This window comes from Gnatocerus cornutus, chromosome 1, assembly GCF_029298725.1.
Source record: "Gnatocerus cornutus isolate USDA-ARS CGAHR chromosome 1, icGnaCorn1.1, whole genome shotgun sequence".
In the NCBI taxonomy this organism is placed as follows: Eukaryota; Metazoa; Arthropoda; class Insecta; order Coleoptera; family Tenebrionidae; genus Gnatocerus; species Gnatocerus cornutus.
In genome coordinates, this window is record NC_142233.1 from 14667894 (window position 1) to 14684224 (window position 16331).

The window sequence follows — 16331 nt, forward strand, 5'->3', positions numbered from 1 at the left end:
TTTTAAATCAAAAATTTCTAAAAATTGTGTTTTTTGGTCTAAAATTTAGAAAATTGCCACAGTTTATAAACAAGCTAATGGTAATTAAACCTCTAAATTTTACTGATATACAATTAAAAAACAAAAATACAAAATTTACAAAAAAATTAATGAAATTTTTTGTTAGTTTTAAATAAAAAATTTCTTATGTAAAATTTTGGAATTTTGGAATTGGAAGTAATAAAATCTAAAAATTTTACTGATCTATGATTGAAACTGACAAAACTACGAAATTTACAAAAGAAACTGGCATTTTTGGTCAGTTTTAAATAAAAAAAATCTAAAAAATCAGTTTTTTGGTCTAAAATTTTGGAATTCAGCAAAGTTGCTCACCAAGTTAAAAGTAATAAAACCTCTAACTATTACAAATTTACGATTGCAACTGACAAAAGTACGAAATTTACAAAAAAAATAGTGGACTATTTCTTTAGTTCAAAATTAAAAATTTCTAAAAAATCTGTTTTTTAGTCTAAAATTTTGGAATTTCGCACAGTTGATAAACAAACTAGAAGTATTAAAACCTTCAAAGTTTACTGATTTACAATTATAACTAACAAAAGTATAAAATTTAAAAAAAATGGTGAAATTTTTGGTTAGTTTAAATAAAAAATTCAAAAAAATTTGTTTTCTGATGTAAAATTTTGGAATTCCACACAGTTTATAAACAAGCCTAAAGTAAAACAATCTCCAAATTTTACTGATTTACGATTAAAACTGACAAAGTCCGAAATTTACAAAAAAAACTGACATTTTTTGGTCACTTTTAAATAAAAAAAATTCTAAAAAATCAGTTTTTTGGTCTAAAATTTTGGAATTCAGCACAGTTGATAAACAAGCTAAAAGATATCAAACCTCCAAATTCTACTAATTTACGATTAAAACTGACAAAAGTACGAAATAAAAAAAAGAAATTTTTTTTTGATGGGAAATTTTAAAATTCAGCACAGTTGATAAACAAGCTTAAAGTATTAAATCCTCCAAATTTTACTGATTTAACATCAAAACTAACGAAAGTATGAAATTTTAAAAAAAATGGTGAATTTTTCGGTTAGTTTAAATAAAAAAATTCCAAAAAATTTGTTTTTTGATCTAAAATTTTGAAATTCCACACAGTTCATAAACAAGCCAAAAGTAATACAACCTCCAAATTTTACTGATTTACGATTAAAACTGAGAAAGTACGAAATTTACAAAAGAAACTGGCATTTTTGGTCAGTTTTAAATAAAAAATTCTAAAAAAACAGTTTTTTGGTCTAAAATTTTGAAATTCAGCAAAGTTGCTGACCAAGTTAAAAGTAATAAAACCTCCAAATTTTAATGATTTACAATTGAAACTGACAAAATTACGAAATTTACAAGAAATGGTAAAATTCTTGGTTAGTTCAAAATTAAAAAATTCTAAAAAATCTGTTTTTTTAGTCTAAAATTTCAGAATTTAGCACAGTTGATAGACAAGCCAAAAGTAATAAAACCTCCAAATTTTACTGATTTACGATTGAAAAAATGGTGGAATTTTTGGTCAGTTTTAAATTAAAAATTTCTAAAAAAATCTGTTTTTTAGTATAAAATTTTGAAATTCAGCACAGTTTATAAACATGCTAAAGATAATAGAACTGCCAAGTTTTAATAATTTACCATTAAAACAGACAACCGTACAAAATTTAATAAAAATTAATTTGATTTTTGGTCAGTTTCTAAACAAAAATTTCTAAAAATTTGTCTTTTGGAGCAAAAACTTTGGAATTTAACACAGTTCATAAAAAACCGAAAGTAATAAAACCCTTAAATTTCACTAATTTACGATTAAAATTAACAGAAGTTTTAATATAAGTTTAATAGAAAAAAATGGCGAACATTTGGTTTAGTTTGTAAAAATTTGGTTTATTGCTCCAAAATTTTGGAAATTTATCGTTAGAATATAGTTTCCTAATGTCAAACCTTAAAAAAAATAAAAAAAAAAGTTTCAAAATTTTACGCTTTCAATTTTGTTGCCAAAAATTCGATTAAAATTTCTTACAACTTCTTCACTATTTTTCAAAATTTTCTAAAATGCTTTAGATTTTTATAAAATTCTGTCTGATTCTTCCTGCTTGGTTAAAATTTCTAGAATGTTTAGGATGTCCTCCAGGATTCTACGGAACTACTTAACTTTCGGTAAACCGCTTTGTTTTTGGGATTTGTAATCGCGGGTTTGAAGCGTTTGCCAAACTCGGTTCGATTAAGGTAAGCTCGAAGGACCATATGAATTGAGATTTATTTTAACTATATAGTTTATTACTAACTATTTACACCGTCGACTAAGTACTTAAAACATCTGCCCTGGTTAGATGATTCAGAGGGAAAGAATAACTCTGTTCGGGAAGAACCCAGGTAAACCCTGGTCGGGACCTTTTCCCTTTGTTGGGTCTTTACCCGAATTCTCCCGAACAGAGGACAAATCTTCGGAACATGCCGCCCCCTTGAAGTATAACTGATACTTCAACCTTATGGGTTGGCTTACAAATGTACGATTAATAAAACTAACGACTAAACAAATAGGAGACCATAATTACAAATAATATCCAAGTAAAGATAAAAGATGGAAACTGAACGATAAAATATATACAAGGTATAAACCACTTAGTCTACACTATAAAATCATGATTCAAAAGGCAAAAAAAAAAAATATGAAAAATATGAATCGCAAAGTTTTTTTTTCTCTGCACTAGGGTTCGGTGGGTAAAACGCACACTTTCTTTACGGATCTCTTGACGATCCCACTTGAAGTTTTGACAGACACAACTCGCACAACACTGTCACTTCCTGGGTAAACGTTGGTAATGCGTCCGAGTCTCCATTGAAGTGGCGGTAGGTTCTCTTCGACCAGAACGACCAGCTGCCCGATGGCGACGTTGTTCTGAGTAGTCTGCTGACCCTTGGGACGCTGTTGCAATTGCTGCAGATACTCTCGATGCCATCTGGACCAGAAATGCTGCTGGAGTTGCAGAATTCTCTGCCAGCGAGAGAGTCGATTTATCTTGATTTCCTGAAGGTTTGGTTCGATGGGGTTCATCAAGGCTTCGCCAATTAAAAAGTGGCCAGGCGTCAGAGCTTGCAAGTCATTTGGGTCTTGGGATAAAGGATGGATAGGACGCGAATTCAAACAAGCCTCAATGCGCGTTAAAGGCGTATAAAATTCTTCATACGTTAATGATGCATCGCCTATCACCCTGCGCATGTGCTGCTTTACACTGCGAACTGCACGCTCCCATAACCCGCCAAAATGAGGGGATCGCGCTGGAATAAAGTGACATTTGGTCGCGGTTATTTTACAATGGTTATTTATTTCGTCCTGGAACTGTGCCGACATCAACAATTCGCGCTCGGCTCCGACAAAATTTGTGCCATTATCTGAGTATAGGTCTCGAATATGACCTCTGCGCGAGGAAAATCTTTTTAAAGCTGCTAAAAAACTTTCGGTTGTTAGATCTCCTACTAGCTCGAGATGAGCCGCTTTAGTTGAAAAGCAAACAAATAGCGCGATGTAGGCTTTGACCCTTTTTGGCCTTCTGGTTTTACCGTCTCGAATTAAGAACGGTCCGGCGTAATCGACTCCGGATACGTAAAAAAGGCGCAATGGTTGAACCCGATTTTCCGGAAGATTACCCATTTTTTGATTCAGTCGCACCGGGCTCGCTCGTACGTATTTTATGCATTTGTGAATTATGGAGCGTACCGTGTTTCTACCTGAGAGCGGCCAATATTTTTGGCGAACGGCAGCCAAAGTTGCGTCGTTTCCTGCATGTAACTGAGTTTCATGCGTTTCTCGTATTATCGCCTTGGAGATGTGATGATTGGCTGGTAGCAGAATTGGAAATTTCTGATTATACGAAATCGGCGCGTTTTTTAAGCGACCACCCACTCGGAGGAGTCCGCTGTCGTCGAAGAATGGGTCCAGAGCCGCGAATTTTGTCCGTTTGTTATTTTTACCGATAGCCTGAATTTCGTTGCAGAATGCCCGTTGTTGGACATGTTTTATGATCTTTGCCGTTGCAGACTCTAGTTCGTCCACAGTGAGGCTACTTGAATTGGCGCGGATTTTGTTTCGCGTGGCTTGTATAAATCTTAAGCAATATGCAACTACCCTTTGCAATTTGCGAAACGATGAGAATTTAGAGATGACCGGCAGTTCCTCCGGTTGGACCTGTACTACATTTACGACCGAAGTGGCTCTTTGTTCTTGCCAAATATCGTCCCCGACTGAGTTGGGTGTTTCAACTAATGTGGGCCATTGATCAGAGGTTTGGTTAAGCCAATGTGGTCCATGCCACCATAGGTCGAGCTGGCGCAATTTTTGCGGCGTGCTACCGCGAGATACAATGTCCGCTGGGTTGTCCGCAGATCTGACATGGCGCCACTCGTTAGATTCACTTTTGTTTTGAATTTGGGCCACCCGATTTGCTATGTATTGTTTCCAGGTTTCTGGTTTACTGTTCAGCCATGATAATACGATTGTCGAGTCCGTCCAAAAATATCGTTTTGTTATATGTACGTTTAGAATGCCGATTATTTTAGTGGCGAGTTGGACGGACAGTACCGCCGCGTTTAGTTCTAATCTTGGCAATGTTATCAATTTTATGGGTGCTACCCGTGATTTGGCGCTAAGGAGGGTCACTGAAACGGTTCCATCATTGTGGATGACTCTTAAATAAATAGCCGCACCGTATGCCTTTGACGAGGCATCCGCAAAAGAGTGAAGTTCTATTGCGGTTACTGTTGTTGTTGGTATTACCTTACGCGGTATGCCATAGTCCTTTAAGTGATTTAGAGTATTTACAAATTCAACGTACGCGTTTTGTATCTCGATTGGTACCGATTCATCCCAGTTTAATTTTAAGTTCCAAAGTCCTTGCAAGAGGTCTTGCTGTATTGTGAGGCCGGTCATTAAGTCGTCATTTAGACTAATCCCATTTGAAGATTTAAATGAGGCGTTAAACACCACCCGAATTTTGGGGCCTTCCGGCGTTTGTTTAAACACCGCGTGGTGTGGCAGGTAAAGGCTGTTGGGAAAAACCAGGTTCCTTTTGGAAATCGACACCATGTGGCCGAGGGTCCGATATTCCTTTATGCATTCTTCGTAAGCGGTTTTACGTTTAGGGTTTTTATTGCAGTTTCCCTTCAAACTAAATGCGCCGCCGTCCCTTTGGTCAGGGGTCCGATATTCCTTTACTTGGAACCGACCGGATGGGGTTCTAAGTGTAATTTTCTCGCAATTTACTGCTTCCTCTGTAAATTCCTTATCGCTGATTGTGACGATTTCTTGGTTTGTGAGTTTAGCGAAGTTATTTTCTATACTGGGTTCTAATGAATTTACATGACAAGATACATGCACATGAAGGTTTGGCTGTTGATGATTACTGGAAACCACTTGACCGCCTACGATGTAACCTAACTCTGTATTTTGAAAATGTGGTTGATTTCCGTCTATTTGAATTGGGTTTCCGATTAATAACTGCCAGTACAACTGGGCTCCGATTAACATGTCGACTTCGCGGGAGATGTTGAATTCTGGGTCTGCAAGTGTTATGTTGTCGGGAAAACTAATTTCGCCCTTGTTAATCGTTTTTGACGGCAGGGAAGATGTAATTTCTTCTAATATCAAACAAGAGAGGTTTGCTGCGAAATCGCTTACTCGAGATTTAATTGTGATCAAGGTTTTTCCAAGTGTGGCCTTTCTTGCATCGCTAATCCCATTGATAAACTCCGCGTTCCCTTCTGCTGCGATGCCAAGTCTTTTGCATAGATTTGCAGTTATTAGATTGACTTGTGAACCCATATCTAATAATGCGCGACATTGTTCGATTTTTCCGTTTGAACCGTAAACGAAAATACTAGCTGTAGACAAAAGAATTTGATTTTTTGATTGAACTGTGTTTGCGGAGGGGCCGGCTTCGTCTTGGTGTAATAGTGTGTGATGGCGCTTATTACATATTCTACAGGTTGCGGTGATTCGGCAATCTTTAACGAAGTGATTTGCTCTGAGGCAATTGAGGCAAAGTGTTAAATTGTCGCGTGATATGTTTAATCTTTCATTTGTCGACATTGCTAAAAACCTTGGACATTGACTTATGTTGTGCCCTTCTTTACAAATTATGCAAGTGATTTTGGTAACCGCGTTTGCGATTCGACCGAGTTGCTTATTTCCGCGGGACTGCCTATTTGGGGCCGCTGGAACTGGTTTTGGATTGGTTTTGGGCAGATTTTCTTTACCTCGCTGATTAAGTCGTTCTACTTCCTGCAATATTTGATGGCGCTTGACTAAGAAGTTTTTGAATTCTTGGAATGTTGGCGGTTCCTTGCCTAACGCGATCTGCCATTCCCGCCTTGTCGCATAATCTAATTTTTCTATCAAAATGCCAACTAGGAGAGTATCCCAGTGGTCGACGGGTTGCTTTAGCACCTTTAGCGCCGCGAGGTTATTGTTTAAGGTGTCCATCAAATCCCGGAGTTCTGGTGCCGACGGTTTTAGAATAGCATCGATATTTAAAATGTTAGACACGTGCTCTTGAATTATCAAGCGTTTGTTGTCATACCGGTTTTTTAATAATTCTATTGCGCTTTCGTAATTCGCTGCCGTTACCGTCAAAGATTCTATAGAACGAAGTGCTTCGTCCTTTAAGCAATCCCGTAAATAGTAGAACTTCCTAATATCCATCATATGAATGTTTTCGTGGACGAGTGCCTTGTAAAGCTCGAAAAACGCCGTCCATTCGCTATGTTTGCCTGAAAATGTTGGAAGTTCTAAAGGTTTTAGCACTGACTCAGGAATTTCTGGCCCACTTTTGGTAATGTTTATTACCGTACCCGTATTTTGATTTAGATTATTGGCTTGACTTACGTTCAAAATGGTTTTAATACCGCTAACTATTTGGTGGAATTTGGTTTCCACCAGTTCGCGCTCCGTGCTATGTTCTTCCTCCAAAGCGGCTTCATCCTCGGCCGTTTGATACTCCGCGATTTCAATTTGAGTTTGTACGGACTTATAGCTTTTGAACAGCTCCGTTACCTCCGTAAGACGCGAATCAAATTCTAAGGGATCATTCCCTTGTTTAAAGTTTTTGACTGCGGTTTGGCACCTTGTGATTTGGCCTTTGATGACTTTGCGTTGTGTTTTCAAGTCGGCTAATTCCGTCATTTCGGAGGTTATTGTTGCGATTTAGGCAATGATGAGCAATTTGCTCAGGGTGATAGTGAATTATTTGACACAACGCTGCTTGTTTGATTTTTGTACATATAAGGGAAAGTAAGGGACTGACCTTAGACCTTCTAGATGTTCGACTGCTAGAACTATGGACTTGGCGACGGACTCTTGGATTTTGGCTTTCGCGACACTTGCGAGGTGATGATCTTCTCGGAGATGCTTCTGTTGATCTCGTGTTTTTTCTCGATTTTTCACTTCACTAATGCACTGAATTGCTGGATCTGGTATCCGGCTCGAAGTTGACCAAAATGTTTTTGGGATTTGTAATCGCGGGTTTGAAGCGTTTGCCAAACTCGGTTCGATTAAGGTAAGCTCGAAGGACCATATGAATTGAGATTTATTTTAACTATATAGTTTATTACTAACTATTTACACCGTCGACTAAGTACTTAAAACATCTGCCCTGGTTAGATGATTCAGAGGGAAAGAATAACTCTGTTCGGGAAGAACCCAGGTAAACCCTGGTCGGGACCTTTTCCCTTTGTTGGGTCTTTACCCGAATTCTCCCGAACAGAGGACAAATCTTCGGAACACGCTTGTTTACCGTTTCAAGGGCCTTTCGGATTTATTGAAATTCCTAGAGCTTCAATTCTGATTAATAGATAGATTTGATTACATTTTTATACATTTTCAAATTTCCTATTTTGAGTAACTATAGCTATTTTATGCAATAAACGAATATTGCAGAAAATGATTTCTTCGTCGAAACTTTTTATTGCATTATTAGTCCAATTACTGCTGTAGAGTCCTTTGGGTACCTAATTATTGTTACGATATATCATTGTTAGAAGCGGGTTTTATTATTATGTGAGCCACTTAATTTTTCCTGAGCCGGGTGTGAAACGAAATTCGAAATTTTAAGTTTACAACCCTTCACATGCGTTCAAAAGTCTTAAAATTTTTATCGCATTTTCACCGCTGCTTTCGCATCAAATGAGTAGGACGAAATTGCACTACACGAATACTAAATAATGATAATCACTTCAAATTTAGAATTAATTATTTAGGATAAAAGTATAATTGATTGTCAATGGAATTGCTTTCCCAAGTCTTTTTCTTTCAAAATTCTTTAAGGATTCATTGACAACCCAATTTTTTGTGATTCTTTAAGCTCGATTATTATTAGTCTGGATTCTTTTCAAGTTTTTCAGATTAGGTGGATTTTCAGGATGTTTCAAGGATTCTTCAGGGAAATTTTTTGGGATATGATTTTTGTAGGATCTTCTGGAATTCTTTGTGATTTTTCCATATTGGCATCGGTTTAGTCCTTGTTTCTTCAAAATTCTTGGAATTTTTTTAATTTCTTTGGAAATTTCAGGATTCATTTATATTACTTTGTAATTTTCTGGATTTTTGTTATTACCAAATCATTCTTTTAATTTCTCTAAATCATTTTAAGAATATTTTACAAATAATATTTTTCAAAATCATCATTCTATTTTTTTCTATTCTATTCTATTTTTTTAGATTTTAGTCTTTGTTTCGGAAAATTCTTAAAGCTTAATTATTATTTTGGAGTTTTTAAATTTTTGGGAATTATTTGATATCGTTTTGGAATTTTTTGGGTCTTGTTTTTTTTTACAATTTTACTGATTTGTGATTCTTTAAAGTCTTCATCTAAATTCTCAAGTTAATTTGGAATTTTTAAACAATTTTTGGGTGCATGAGGATTCTTAGATTTTTCAGGATTATTAAAATCCTTAAAAAAATTTTGAGATTTTTGAGAATTCAGAACATTTAACATTTTAAAACTCGTTTTAACGCAAAATCAATGAAAGTTGCTGGATTTATTTCTTAAGAATAATTTATTTAAAATATTCAACTTCGGAATTTTAGAAGAAATTGTGAAAATTTTAGAACGTTTTATAACGAGAAGCTCTTAAATTTTAAAATTGTTTATTATATTTTATAAATCTGCCAATTTTATCGCAAAAGGAACAAAAATTGGTGACTTTATTACTTTTAGGATTTCCATCGAATGTGTTAAATTTGATAGTTTTAGAACCAAAAATGAAAATGTTGGACATTTTTATTTGTAGGACAACTTCAAAATCCTAAATTTTCTATAAAATGCTATAAATTTGGTTGCTTTAACGCTAGATTAATGAAATTTGGTGGATTTACTACTTCAGAATTTCTTATTTAGAGTAGGTACATAATATTAAAATTTAAGACCAAAAAGTATACATTTTAAAAATTTTTATTTGTAAGAAAAGCTTAAATTACAAAAATTTTCTGTTTTATTTTATAATTCCACTAGTTTTAATGCAAAAGTAACAAAATTTGGTGGATTTACTACTTTGAGGGTTTTTATTCAATGTGCTAAATTTTAGAATTTTAGAACCAAAAGTGAAAATGTTAAAATTTTTGATTTGTTGAACGCATTCAAATTTCAAAATTTTCCTATTAATTGCTATAAATTTGCCGCTTAAACGCCAAATTAATAAAATTTGGTAGATTCACTTTTTTAGGATCCTTTATTGAAAGTAACCAATTTCGAAATTTAAGACCAAAAAAGAAAAATTTTGAAATTTTTGATTTGTGGGACAAGCTCAAATTTTAAAATTGTTTTTTACATTTTATAAATTCGCTAGTTTTGATGCAAAAGTAACGAAATTTGGTGGATCAACTACTTTGGGTGTTTTTATTAGATGTGCTAAATTTCAGAATTTCAGAATCAATAGTAAAAATGTTTTAATTTTTCATTTGTAGGACGATTTCAACGTCCAAACTTTTTAATAAATGTTATAAATTTGTTCGCTTTAACACTAGATTAATAAAATTTGGTCGCTTTACTCTTTATTCAGCGTATTTGATTTCAAAATTTTAGATTAAAAAATGAAAATTTTGGAATTTTTTATTTGTGGCTCACATCCAAATTCCAAAATTGCCTATTAAACTAGTTGGTTTTGATGCAAAAGAAACGAAATTTGGTGGATTTACTACTTTGGGGGTCGTTATTGGATGTGTTAAATTTCAGAATGTTAGAACTAAAAGTGAAAATGTTAGAATTTTTGATTTGTAGGACGTATTCAAAATCCAAATTTTTCTATTAAGTGCTACAAATTTGCTCTTTTAAAGGTCAAATTAATGAAATTTGGTGGAATTACTACTTTTGGATTTTTTATTCAGTCTATCCAATTTTAGACCAAAAAGTAAAAATTTTGAATTTTTTTGTAGCACAAGCTTCAAATTTGAAAATAGTCTATTAAACAAGTTAGTTTTGATGCAAAAGAACCAAAATTTGGTAAAATAGCTATAGTTACTCAAAATAGGAAATTTGAAAATGTATAAAAATGTAATCAAATCTATCTATTTATAGTTAATCAGAATTGGAGCTCCAGGCGTTTCAATTCTGATTAACTATAAATAGATAGATTTGATTACATTTTTATACATATTCAAATTTCCTATTTTGAGTAACTAGCTATTTTATGCAATAAACGAACATTGCAGAAAATGATTTCTTCGTCGAAACTTTTTATTGCATTAGCTCATAATCCGCTTTTAAAACGCTGTTTCCAGTCCGAAAATCAATGGAATTCCAATTAGCATTCATTTCAATCGGCCGATTAAAAAATCCCGGAACCGTCCGTCGCCATATTAATCCCTTCGAATTCAAGCGTTATCCTTTAAACGTTGGACGTGCTTTCCACTCGAGCACTCTCGTCAGAATTTATTTGTCGTGGAGGAAAAAGACGCGTAACTTATTAAGACGTTCCCGAAGAGAAGCAGCATTTTACATAAGTGCGTTGGGGTGAATAAGAAAAAAACGGAACAAATATTTAAAAAGGGAAGTTATAAGCAAATTTCGTCCTTTCATCGGGGGTTTCGACTAAAGCGCGAGGTATTCATCTAGGCCAGATTGGACTTATCTGGTGCGGAAGCGTGTAATCAAATTCAATTTCAAGCCTGAACTGGAGAAGCCAAAGGGTGACACCGATAATCTCTAGTTCTGTTAACACTAAGACGTTCGCCGGAATATTTACTTTATACGCTATTTGAAAAAGGCTCGAAACCCGCATTTGGTTTTGCTGTATCATATAAATATCTAATATTGAGACTGTCAACCTTGTCAAAAGACACGCAACGTTGTTGCTTTAACAAGATCAAAAAAGTTTATCTTCATAAATCATAAAACTGGCATCGCTTTTGTTAATATTTTATATTCTGCACAAAACGCTCTTGAATATATTTGACTCGCAGTTTGTTTGCCGTTTTATTTGGGAATACAATTGCCCGTGTTTGTCAAATTTGGCCAGTTATTCCTAGTTCAGCCAACAGCGCAACAGCATTGTCACATTTTGTATTGTTCTATGGAAAAAGTTTTTGCATGTGCTGATATTTCGAAGTAGTGGCGGAATTTTACCCCTGAAAAGCAATTTTTATATTAAAATTTGATTTTTGATAGTTAATAGTTAATATTTAATATAATAATAATTTTTGATAGTTAAATTAGACATTTGATAGTTAATAACTAGTTTACGAAAATTTTAGAAGTTAAAATCCTGCGAAACTAAACAAGAAGCAAATTCTTACCAAGATCTAAAATAGGAGTATTTAACTCCTACTTTTGAATTTCAAGCTCTTTACTATTTAAATTTTTTTCCAAATTTTGACTTATTTTTTGGGTTTCTCTTAATTTTAGACTTTTCCTTTCGTTTCTCAAATCTTGAAAGAATCTTGAAGAAATAACGAAAACGAATATGCATGAAAAGTTCAAAGAAAAAGTCTGAAGAATCAGAAAAAAAAATCGAAGAAATTCCGCAAAAAAACCTAATTATTTTCAGATCTCTTGATTTTTGATTTTGAGGAAGAGATTCCAAAAGTCCTAAAGAAAAATCTTAAAAAATAATGACAAATATAATGAGACGTTTAATTAAGCAAGAAATTCAAAGAAATGTCTGTCAACAATCTCTGAAAATTTTCTTAAAAATCTTTTTGAAAAAGCCTCAAAGAGCTCCTGACTAATTCAAGAAGAAAAAAACTACTACTCTTTAGTTTGTTGTAAATTTTGTAAAAATTAAAATCTAAGGAGTCTAAGATAAAACACAATTTTACGAAATTTTATAAAATTTAACTTAAATTTGAATTTTGGCTAAAAACTAGTTATTTTATACAATTTTATATCAAATTTTGGATTTTGAACACGACATACAAATAAAAAAGTTTTTGTTCTAAAATTCTGGAATTTATTACACCCGATGAAAGTCACTTAATAAGTTAAAAATTCCAAAATTTTATTTTTTTGTTAAATTTTGAAATTGGATACTGTGAATAAAGAATCCTTATAAATCCACCAAAAATCATTGATTTTGCGTTAAAACGAGCGAGTTTACAACACTTAATAGAAAATTTTGGATTTCAAAGTCGTTCAACAAATAAAAAATTCCAAAATTTTTATTCTTTGTTCTTAAATTTTGAAATTAGATCCTTGAGTAAAAATCCACTTAATTTCATTAATGTGGCTTTAAAATGAGCGAGTTTACAGCATTTAATTACGAATTTTGAGATCGTTCGACAGAAACACTCAAAATTTTCCGATTTTGTTTTAAAATTTTGAAATCTAGCACATCCAAAAAAAACCTTAATATAATAAATACACCAAATTTTGGTTCTTTTGCATCAAAACTAACTTGTTTAATAGACTATTTTCAAATTTAAAGCTTGTGCTACAAAAAAATCCAAAATTTTTACTTTTTGGTCTAAAATTGGATAGACTGAATAAAAAATCCAAAAGTAGTAATTTGTAGCACTTAATAGAAAAAATTGGATTTTGAATACGTCCTACAAATCAAAAATTCTAACATTTTCACTTTTAGTTCTAACATTCTGAAATTTAACACATCCAATAACGACCCCCAAAGTAGTAAATCCACCAAATTTCGTTTTTTTTGCATCAAAACCAACTAGGTTAATAGGTAATTTTGGAATTTGGATGTGAGCCACAAATAAAAAATTCCAAAATTTTCATTTTTTAATCTAAAATTTTGAAATCAAATACGCTGAATAAAGAGTAAAGCGACCAAATTTTATTAATCTAGTGTTAAAGCGAACAAATTTATAACATTTATTAAAAAGTTTGGACGTTGAAATCGTCCTACAAATGAAAAATTAAAACATTTTTACTATTGATTCTGAAATTCTGAAATTTAGCACATCTAATAAAAACACCCAAAATAGTTGATCCACCAAATTTCGTTACTTTTGCATCAAAACTAGCGAATTTATAAAATGAAAAAAACAATTTTAAAATTTGGGCTTGTCCCACAAATCAAAAATTTCAAATTTTTTTTTTTGGTCTTAAATTTCGAAATTGGTTACTTTCAATTAAGGATCCTAAAAAAGTAAATCTACCAAATTTTATTAATTTGGCGTTTAAGCGGCAAATTTATAGCAATTAATAGGAAAATTTTGAAATTTGAATGCGTTCAACAAATCAAAAATTTTAACATTTTCACTTTTGGTTCTAAAATTCTAAAATTTAGCACATTGAATAAAAACCCACAAAGTAGTAAATCCATCAAATTTTGTTACTTTTGCATTAAAACTAGCGGATTTATAAAATAAAACAGAAAATTTTTGTAATTTAAGCTTTTCTTACAAATAAAAAATTTTAAAATGTATTCTTTTTGGTCTTAAATTTTAATATTATGTACCTACTCTAAATAAGAAATTCTGAAGTAGTAAATCCACCAAATTTCATTAATCTAGCGTTAAAGCAACCAAATTTATAGCATTTTATAGAAAATTTTGGATTTTGAAGTCGTCCTACAAATAAAAAAATCCAACATTTTCATTTTTGGTTCTAAAACTATCAAATTTAACACATTCGATGGAAATCCTAAAAGTAATAAAGTCACCAATTTTTGTTCCTTTTGCGATAAAATTGGCACATTTATAAAATATAATAAACCATTTTTAAAATTTAAGAGCTTCTCGTATAAAACGTTCTAAAATTTTCACAATTTCTTCTAAAATTCTGAAGTTGAATATTTTAAATAAATTATCCTTAAGAAATAAATCCAGCAAATTTCATTGATTCAGCGTTAAAACGAGTTTTAAAATGTTAAATGTTCTGAATTCTCAAAAATCTCAAAAATTTTTTAAGGATTTTAATAATCCTGAAAAATCTAAGAATCCTCATGCACCCAAAAATTGTTTAAAAATTCCAAATTAACTTGAGAATTTAGATGAAGACTTTAAAGAATCACAAATCAGTAAAATTGTAAAAAAAACAAGACCCAAAAAATTCCAAAACGATATCAAATAATTCCCAAAAATTTAAAAACTCCAAAATAATAATTAAGCTTGAAGAATTTTCCGAAACAAAGACTAAAATCTAAAAAAATAGAATAGAATAGAAAAAAATAGAATGAGGATTTTGAAAAATATTATTTGTAAAATATTCTCAAAATGATTTAGAGGAATTAAAAGAATGAATTGGTAATAACAAAAATCCAAAAAATTACAAAGTAATATAAATGAATCCTGAAATTTCCAAAGAAATTAAAAAAATTCCAAGAATTTTGAAGAAACAAGGACTAAACCGATGCCAATATGGAAAAATCACAAAGAATTCCAAATCATATCCCAAAAAATTTCCCTGAAGAATCCTTGAAACATCCTGAAAATCCACCTAATCTGAAAAACTTGAAAAGAATCCAGACTAATAATAATCGAGCTTAAAGAATCACAAAAAATTGGGTTCTCAATGAATCCTTAAAGAATTTTGAAAGAAAAAGGCTTGGGAAAGCAATTCCATTGACAATCAATTATACTTTTATCCTAAATAATTAATTCTAAATTTGAAGTGATTATCATTATTTAGTATTCGTGTAGTGCAATTTCGCCCTTCCCATTTGATGCGAAAGCAGCGGTAAAAATGCGATAAAAATTTTAAGACTTTTGAACGCATGTGAAGGGTTGTAAACTTAAAATTCCGAATTTCGTTTCACACCCGGCTCAGGAAAAATTATGTGGCTCACATAATAATAAAACCCGCTTCTAACAATGATATATCGTGACAATAATTGGGTACCCAAAGAACTCTACAGCAGTAATTGGACTAATAAGGATTAACAAGATATATTCTTCCGCACTGAAATATCGATTATTGTTTGCTGTTAAACACATCATATGAGTAGTAGAGCCGTAATTATATGATTTTCCCAATGTTTGCCTCCTCTCATTTTTTACTTTCGTATAATCTGATTTTCGCTATTTGATTTTCCGAATTCTCTGCTACTGTTTACTTCAAACACACCTCACTTCCAATTTTCCTTCCTTGAGTTATTTTCCTTTATTTGTTTTTGATTGTATGTGTGCTCTAGAGAAACTGCTTTATAACTCTCATCTGTGAGGCCAAAGATTCGACAACAGATAAATAAGTAAGTATAAATAAAGCATGTGAAGTGAGCGAAATGTAACAGTGTGTTCGTTAAATTCCCATTCGCGTTGGCTTTAGGAGAAAAATTCGTGTCGTAACTTATACCACCGCTGCAGTTTCGACGTATAAAAACGAAGTGTTTGAGAGATTTGGCAGTTTTCGAACAGGAAGACGACGTACGGTCGAAATGCAGGGCCTGCTTAGTAAGCTAGTTTGGATTAGATGAGTTTGTGTGTGTTTATCTTTTGATTGTTTTGGATTTTTTCAATTTGGCTTTTCTTTGTTTTCTTAGAGTTGCAAGTATTTAAACATACTGTTAAATCTCATAATTTTGAAAACTAGATATTATTTTTGTTATACAATCGCAGTAATTAAGAGCACAAAAAAAGGATTCTACAATGTTTTTTCAAGTATTTTCAAATTTTTATTTTTTGTGATTTTTTAGATATTTCAAGATTCTGAGAATTTTTATAAATTTAGAACATTAATATTTTAAGAGTGTTTTAGGCATTTCAAATTTTACTGTTTCTTAAAATTCCTTATGTTTTTTTTTATTTTATTAGTTCAAATTCCAAAATTGTCTATTACATTTTATCGGTCTGCTAGTTTTGATGCAAATGTAACGAAATTTGGTACATTTGCTACTTTAAGGGTTTATATCAA

The 16331-nt window shown here is 32.2% G+C and overlaps 1 protein-coding gene across 1 annotated transcript; it reads right to left on the reverse strand.

Annotated features, from left to right (window-relative positions):
• Positions 1-2743: 2743 nt before the first annotated feature.
• Positions 2744-7213, reverse strand: LOC148180438 (uncharacterized). Its single transcript, XM_088038078.1, has one exon. The coding sequence runs from the start codon at positions 7211-7213 to the stop codon at positions 2744-2746; it is 4470 nt and encodes a 1489-aa protein (XP_087894204.1).
• Positions 7214-16331: the final 9118 nt, after the last annotated feature.